Below are 9,198 nucleotides of genomic sequence, written 5' to 3' on the forward strand. Positions count from 1 at the left end.
TGTGATTTCAAGTTCATGGTCATCTGTCATTTTTAGTGGTGTCACTAAAAGGAGTAGAATGGGTCCAACATACCTTATGATTATTTCTAACTTTCCTTTTAAATTTTTCTTACTTTTATTTATATATATTTCTTATTTTTCTTATATGTATACACACACACATATACACACACATACACACACACACACACACACACACACACACACACACACACATATATATATATATATATATATATATATATATATATATATATATATTATATATATATATATATATATATATATTTCAAGCCTGGTGACTGTGAACCACAGAACTGGTCACCTGATGCCCAGAATTGAAACTGTGGCCTGCTATGAGAAGCTCTCAGAGCTAGGGATCAAACATGGTTTCTTTGCAAATACATCAAGTACTCTTTAACAATGAACCACTTTTTGAGCCCATTATATATCTATGTTTGTGATATATATGTATGTCAGCTTGATAATGAGAACCTTTATTAAAATGCCATCTCAAAATGACAACTTATAATTTTAAGTATTTAACTTTAATAAGAACCGAGTATGTTTTATAATAAATAAATTTAAATGTAAGTTACATATGTGTGTGTTTGTGTTACTTACCTTGAAGCTATTTCATTTTGTAAAATGTAAATTACAAAAAATTAATAGGTCATAGATTTAAAAGTAGAAACATAAAAATGTAAATCTTGTGCTGATGGTATAGTAAGCATTCAATAAATTTAGCAAAGATTTAAGTCTTTGTTAAATAATAATTTGTTTCTAGGTATTAATTATTTTTTATACTTACAATAAATATATTTGTATTAAAACTTGTATATTTTATATTGATATTTTTGTATAGGAAACATATCATATGTGTGGATGCCAAAGGAAAAAATTCCTGCCATCATCTGAGTTCCAACAATCAAACTCTTGATGTCAGGTATCAGTTCAGTAGCAAGAAACTTCACCTAAAAAACACCATGCCAGGCAAAGTCTAATGGTTTAAATATTTAGCTTTAGTGGCAACTAAGTATGTTTTATTTTAAATAAATATAAATAAAACCTAGTTATTATTCATAATCAATTTCTAGGATTTCTGCTTATATACTTTTCAAGGCCTTATTTCACCAAATGTATAAACAATGAAAGCTCAGATTAAAACACCAGGTTCAATTTTTTGAATAATATATTCATGTGTCATAATTTCTATGTTTGTATTAATTGAAAAGAAGTGAAATATTAATAGATCACTTCTTATTCTGTCTCTATCACAGCCTTGATTTGGCAGAAACTACATTGTCCCATGACATTTCTTTGGGATAGGAACCACACTGCAGTGACAGAGTTCATTTTATTGGGCTTAACAGATGACCCAGTCCTTAGAGTCGTCCTCTTCACCATCATCCTGTGCATCTACCTGGTGACTGTGTCTGGGAACCTCAGCACCATCCTTCTCATCAGAGTCTCTTCCCAGCTCCATCATCCCATGTTCTTTTTTCTCAGCCACTTGGCAACTGTTGACATAGGCATTTCATCTTCTGTCACACCCAATATGCTTCTCAACTTCATGCTGGAGAAAAGCAGTATCTCCTACACTGGATGTGGCATCCAGCTTGGCTCAGCTGATTTCATTGCATCAGTTGAATGTTTTCTTCTGGCTGTCATGGCTTATGATCGCTTCATGGCAATCTGCAACCCACTGCTTTATTCCACCAAAATTTCTACACAAGTCTGTATCCAGTTGGTTGTGGGATCTTATATAGGAGGTTTCCTTAATGCTTCCCTCATTGTGATGGTTTACTTTTTCTCTTTTTTTTTCTGTGGACCAAATATAATCAATCATTTTTTCTGTGATTTTGCTCCTTTGGTGGAACTCTCCTGTTGTGATGTCAGTGTCTCTGTACTTCTTATCTCATTTTCTGCTGGTCTCATTGCTATTATCACAGGGTTTGTTATAGCCATCTCCTATTCCTACATCCTCATCACTATCCTGAAGATGCGCTCTACTGACGGCCGACATAAGGCCTTCTCTACCTGCACCTCACACCTTACTGCAGTCACTCTCTACTATGGAACTGTTACCCTCATTTATGTGATGCCTAAGTCCAGCTACTCCACAGAGCAGAACAAGGTGGTGTCTGTGTTCTACATGGTAGTAATCCCCATGTTGAACCCCCTCATCTACAGCCTCAGCAATAATGAGATTAAAGGTGCTCTGAAGAGACAGCTTGGTATGAAAACATTCTTTTAGAATAATCAGCTGTTTTGTATTACAATATAATGATTGCTATTATGCAGATGAATATAACAAACATCTCAGGATTGTTTATTAGCCTTATCAATAATCCTTTCTGCTCTCATTTCATTTTCCTTCCAGAATATATAGGTATTTTTATTACATTTTCCCCTTTGTGTTTTTAAAATCTCTCTTTGAGAATTTTATACAAAGTATTTGCATTATTTTCACCCTCTCTCCCCAACTCCTCTCAGTCCTGCAGATGTCATGTCATTTTTTCTGTCTAATAATACCTATGCTGTCTGTATATACTCTGGTGTGTAGGCATCCTCCAGAGCAGTTATCTTACCAATAAACCTCCTTACTCTTACCCTAATTTTACATTTAAAACAATTAAAGCCTTTGACTAACACTTAAAAAATTGTATAAAAGCAAAAAGGAAAAGGGGACATGGGATAGGGGTTTTCTAGGGAGGGGAACCTGAAATGTAAATGAAATATAAAATAAAAAAATGGAAAAAACAATTGATTCTTCTTCTGTCAGCTATCAAATGTTAATTACACTTCAGCTAGAGGTGCACTTCATGCTTATTTCCCATCATCGTGTTTGAATTTGTCTGGTTTTATCTCATACATGCTGTCAGAGGTACCCTGAGTTCATATCTACAAACATTCTGTTGTGTCTAAAAGAAGGGTTTCTTTATATTCATCCAAAGATCTCTTTGTAGTGATCCACCACCTCTGTCTCTTGTAATCTTTTTACCTACTCCATGACAATTAAGACTGTACTTGTAGATGAGAGGGGAATGAACCAGATCTCCCATTTAGAGCTGAGCCTTCCACAGTGGTCTCTAATTCTCTGAACATTGAGGAGTTGTGTGTTAATTACCAGATGTTTCTCTGATGAAGGTTTGGAGGTGTGCTATCTATGGGTACAATGATAAATCATTAAAAACAGGTTCAATACTACATCCATTTAGTAGTATAATGGTTGTTGATCCTTTGCTAGGGCCTTTGACCTGTCTAGGACAGGTTTTGGCCCTGAGAGTGTTGTTAGGTGTGGATTTTATCATCTGGAGTTAGCCTTATATCTAGTCAGAGGTGGTTTGTTACTCTCATGACATCAGTATCGCTATAGCACCATTAGGCATGTCTTTCCTTTTTGGTGGTTATTGTAGTTTGTAAGTTTCATAAGACAAGTTGTCTATGAAACACATACTACTTAAAAACATTTTCATATTATGTTACTATTGAAATATTTTTAATACCTTCCATTCCATTCAGAATAGAATCCAGGTTCTCTAAGATTCTTCATAAACCTTTTCTTAAATTAACCCGACTTGCTTTCTCTTTAGGTTATGAAGATGAATGCATTTGCTGTTTTCCATCTGAAAACTTTTAGCCTACTCTCCATACCTACAAGCCCTTCTCATTTTCTTACTCTAATATTACTTGCCCCATGGGGATTTCACTTCAAACTAATATGACCCATCCCCACCATAGCTAACTTCAACACTAGTATCAGTTCTATTTATTTTATGCTAACATATATGCACACATCTAATATATATGAAAATATATTAATTTTATGTAACAATAAATGTTAACATAGAAACAGTTGGAAAACCTGTTTAAGAGTGAAATTCAGTTCATCAATAAAAATACTTAATGAAATTTAAAAGAGAATGTGAATAACAATTAAATTTAAAGAGGCTTATTATGGACTGTAAACTCTGATATTATTGGTACTAATTCTCCAAAATTGCTCTATATATTTAGGTCACTGTGATTCTAAGTCAGCAATGACTTTTTGTGTAAAATAACAGGGCAATTTTGTATAGATGTAGAAAATTACCAGAATTAGTGTTACAAAAGTTATAAAACTGCAAAATCATAGAATTTTTCTTTGTGTAAATTTATGATTTACAAAAAATCTAAAGTATTAACAGGAAAAAGAACAGATATATAGATCAACAGAGCAGAAAAGGTGGTGCAAAATTAGTCCTATATAATCTGAATTATCTTCTGCAATATTAGGGGTTAATACAATATCTTGACAAAAACCCTATTTTCTTCTGCCTTTAGAAATGAACATGCCAGCTGTTATATCAAGCACTGCTTTAAATAAAAACAACTGCTTTATGATATTTATTTCTTTATTAGCTAAGGGAAATATTACACCACAAAGATAGAAGTAAGAGCACATCTTAGGGGAATCAGTGTTTTCCTTGTACCACATAGACATGGTTGGGTGCCAATAATTGAACATGGGTTATCAAGCTTAATGACAAGGGGTGTTACAATTGTGATGTCTTTCTGTTCCCTCAAAAATGATTATTTTAAAATACAAAGAACTGTGTATAGGAGGTCCAGACATAACACTGTGCTTTTTGCCATATCCTTCACTAAGATAGTGATGTCTAAAACTCTAAACAACACCTGGAGGGTCCCTGAAAATACATATGATGTTATGTTAAGATATAAGGCATATCAGAGGGACAAAGAGCTTCTATGGAACCCTATCCTGCTCATGTTACCATTGTAACGCTTTTTAAAAATTTGTGATATAGTCGCTTATGCACAGAGATATCTGCTCTGTCCACCGGGTAAACTTTGCAATTGATTATTTTATATATTATTTGCCAATATTTTTGTTTCTTCTTCCTCTTTTAAGAAAGAGTTTAATTTGGCTAACAATTCCTCAGAGGTTGTCCATTATGTCAAGGGAAGGAATAGGAAGTAGTAAAGGTAGGCAAGGAACAGGAGCATGAAGCTGACTGGTCATATTTCATCTACAATCAGAAAACAAAGCATGAACAGGAAGTGGGACCAGGCTATGATATCTCAAATATTGCTCCAAATGGCATCCTTCCTACTGCCAGGTCCAATTTTTGAAGAACTGTTACTGGACTAAGTAACTCCATTAGCTAAGGATCAAATAGCTTGATTCCCTTGATTTGCTCACCCTGTTTTTTATGTGACCAAGAACCATCTGCTCGGTGGTGGCACCACCCACAATGGGCAGGACACTCTCACATCAATCAGTATCAAGACAATACACTAGAGACTTACATATAGGTCAATCTCTGGGAGGCATTTCCTTAATTAAGAAAAAACAGTATAGTGACCCAATGAAATTAATTAGAATATATTTTTGAGCATGGGTGATGAGTTATTTTTTAATGCATACATATTCTTTTTAATATTAACAAGTACATGTAAAATGAAAGGTAACTGAGAAAATAATTAAAATTGTTAGAATGCAAGATAGTTCTATCTAGCTTCTGTTTCTGACTCTGGACACAAATATATATTTATACACACACACACACACACACACACACATTCTAATTCCACTACAATGGGGCATTGAGCCTTTACAGGGCCAAGGGCCTCTCCTCCCATTGATGTCTGACAATGATGCCATCCTTCTGTTACATATGCAGCTGGAGCCACGGATCGCCCCATGTGTACTCCTTGGTTGGTGGTTTAGTCCCTGGGAGCTCTGATTGGTTGGTATTATTGTTCTTCCTATGGGGTCACAGAACCCCTCAGCTCTTTCAGTCCTTTCTGTAACTCCTCCATTGAAGACCCAACTGGGGAACCCATGCTCAGTCCAATGTTTGGCTGAGGTCATCTACCTCTGTATTTGTCAGGCTCTGGCAGAGCCTCTCAGGATACAGCTATATGAGGCTTCTGTCAGCAAGCACTTCTTGGAGTCCACAATAGTAACTGGGTTTGGTGACTATACATGGGGTGGTGGCCATCTTGCCAAAAGCACAGATTCAATATAATCCCCATCAAAATGCCAACTCAATTCTTCATAGAGTTAGAAAGAGCATTTCTCAAATTCATTTGGAATAATATAAAATCTAGGATAGCAAAAAGTATTCTCAACAAAAAAGTATTCTCAACAATAAAAGAATTTCTGGGGGAAATTACCATCCCTGACCTCAAACTGTATTACAGTGCAATAGTGATTAAAACTGCATGGTATTGGTACAGACACATGCAGGTAGATCAATGGAATAGAAGTGAAAACTCAGAAATGAACCCACTCACCTATGGTCACTTGATCTTTGACAAAGGATCTAAAAACATCCAGTGGGAAAAAGACAGTATTTCCAACAAATGGTGTTGGTTCAACTGGAAGTTAGCATGTAGAAGAATGCAAATCGACCAATTCTTATCTCCTTGTACAAAGCTCAAATCCAAGGGGACCAAGGCCTTCCACATAAAACCAGACACACTGAAACTAACAGAGGAGAAAGTGGGGAAAAGCCTTGAACACATGGGCACAAGGAAAAATTTCCTGAACAGAATACCAATGGCTCATGCCCTGAGGTCAAGAATCAACAAATGAGACCTCATAAAATTGTAAAGCTTCTGTAAGGCAAAGGACACTGTCGATAGAAAAAACAGCAATCAACAGATTGGGAAAAGATCTTTACCAATCCTACCTCCGATAGAGGGCTAATATCCAATATATACAAAGAACTCAAGAAGTTGAACTCCAGAGAATCAAATAACCCTATTAAAAATTGGGTACAGAGCTAAACAAAAAATTCTTAACGGAGGAATACTGAATGGCCGAGAAGCACCTAAAGAAATGTTCAACATCCTTAGTCATTAGGGAAATGCAAATCAAAATGACCCTGAGATTTCACCTCACCCCAGTCAGAATGACTATGATAAAAACTCAGGTGATAGTTGATGCTGGCAAGAACTTGGAGAAAAAGGAATACTCTTCCATTGTTGGTGAGATTGCAAGCTGGTACAGCCACTCTGGAAAGCAGTCTGGCGGTTCCTCAGAAAATTGGACATAGTATTACCTGAGGACCCAGCTATACCACTCCTGGTCATATACCCAGAAGATGCCCCAACATAGAACAAGGACACATGTTCCACTATGTTCATTGCAACCTTATTTATAATAGCCAGAAGCTGGAAATAACCCAGATGTCCTTGAACAAAGAAATGGGTACAGAAAATATGGTATATTTATACAGTGGAGTACAACTCCACTATTAAAAACAATGAATTCTAGAAATTCTTAGGCAAATGGATAGAACTAGAAAATATAATTTTATGTGAGGTAACTCAATCACAAAAGAACACACGTGGTATCTACTCACTGATAAGTGGATATTAGCCCAAATGCTCGGAATACCCACGATACAATTTACAGAACACATGAAGCTCAAGAAGAAAGAAAAAAGTGTGGTTGCTTCAGTCCTTCTTAGAAAGGGTAACAAAATATTCACAGGACCAAATAGTGTGGAGCAGAGACTGAAGGTAAGGCCATCCAAAGCCTGCCCCACCTAGGGATCCACCCCTTCACACTTTTCTTTCTCACAATCATTGCTTTATTTAGACCATTTGCAGTTGTCTACACAGAACCTTTTCCCTGTGACAATTTGTAAATTAAAATAATATATGTGCTTAATTCTTAGTCATTTTAAGACCGTTTCCTGATTATCTCATTTCAGTGAAAGATATATTTTAAATTTGACTCTCTTTGTGTGTTTTCCTTAAGTTTGAGTCATAGGAAGAGAAATTCACTTTGTTCTTATTTTCAACTCTTGATCATACTGGATGTCCACTAAAAATTAACATTATTGTTCTCCTTGTATGGCAAGATTTTAGCCACAGCCTTTAATGATTGTGGGACTGTAAGTGGCTCTTGAGTCAGATGTTACAGCAATGTGGTTCCTAAAATGTGACCACCATTCTCATTAAGAGACTTGGCCTACTATACACTCATATAATCCATGTCCAGTTTGTCTTGAGGATTTCTTTTTATTATTAATAATAATTATTTTATTTATTTACATTTCAGTGTAAAGAGTTATTAAAAGCAATTTATCAGTTGCTATATATTGGAAAATATGACAATCAATAACTATGAATTGACAATGACTCCTGCCAATTACGGATGGTGGAGCACGACAGACTACTTGATGCGGTCTTGCTTCCCATCCATGATGCAGACTTGACAGGGCAACTCTTTGACAGGTCTTGTTTAGTTAACCATTACTGTAGTGAGTTCACAAGACCAAGAGCTCATGACGTGTCCAGACATTTTTTTTGCTTCACATCTCATGCTTTGGCTCATTCAGTCTTTTTGCCTTTTCTGCCATGAATCTTCTTTTGAAATGTACTTTTAGTAGTTGGAAATTAGAAAAATAAATACTTTTATTTAACCTTCTAACTTGAAATGACAAACCAACATTAGAAAAATACTTGCTCCCAGAGATACCAGCTTCTATTTTATAGAAACCTGTGAGCGTCACACTGTGGACAAGATTATTTACCAACATGTTTGTGCGTTTTTATGCAGACTTTAGCACTTAATTTATTTACCTTTTTTTAGTGTGTGATTTATCCCCTCATTGAAAAATACAGATTTTTTTCATTTTTCCCCTCACATTTCCTCCTGATTATAGTTTCTAATCTTTTTACTCATCCCAGGTCCTTCCTCTGTCTGCCCCCCTATAGATCCAGTACTGTTACATACCACAATAGAAAACAAACAGGCTTCTACGTGAATAATCAAATAATAAAATGAATAAAAGATATTGGCTAAAAACAATATCTGGGGGATAAGAGCCCAAGGAAAGGTACAAGAAGCAGATTTACATGCAGAATTCCACTCATTCAAAACATTCAAATCTCACAAATATATTAAAATTGAAGCTGTAATATATATGCAAAAGTAAAAAGGAATATATATAAGTGTATATAAAATAAAGTTACATATTTGTGTACATATTATATATTTATACATAGCATAAATATATTAATATATTATAAATATAATTATTTGTAATGTATTTATATAATAGAATATTTTATTATATTTTATATATAATATAACATATGATATACAACTAAGAATTATATTTAATCAATATATAACATAAATATATATGAAAATATAAATATAAAAAATTTAAC

At 34.8% G+C, this 9,198-nt stretch overlaps 1 protein-coding gene across 1 annotated transcript; it reads left to right on the forward strand.

The window, feature by feature from the left end:
- Positions 1–864: 864 nt before the first annotated feature.
- LOC117695759 (olfactory receptor 5P59-like) lies at positions 865–3,506 on the forward strand. Its single transcript, XM_076940410.1, has 2 exons — positions 865–946; positions 1,281–3,506. The coding sequence occupies exons 1-2, from the start codon at positions 940–942 to the stop codon at positions 2,255–2,257; spliced, it is 984 nt and encodes a 327-aa protein (XP_076796525.1). The 5' UTR covers positions 865–939; the 3' UTR covers positions 2,258–3,506.
- Positions 3,507–9,198: the final 5,692 nt, after the last annotated feature.

This window comes from Arvicanthis niloticus, chromosome 1, assembly GCF_011762505.2.
Source record: "Arvicanthis niloticus isolate mArvNil1 chromosome 1, mArvNil1.pat.X, whole genome shotgun sequence".
NCBI lineage: Eukaryota > Metazoa > Chordata > Mammalia > Rodentia > Muridae > Arvicanthis > Arvicanthis niloticus.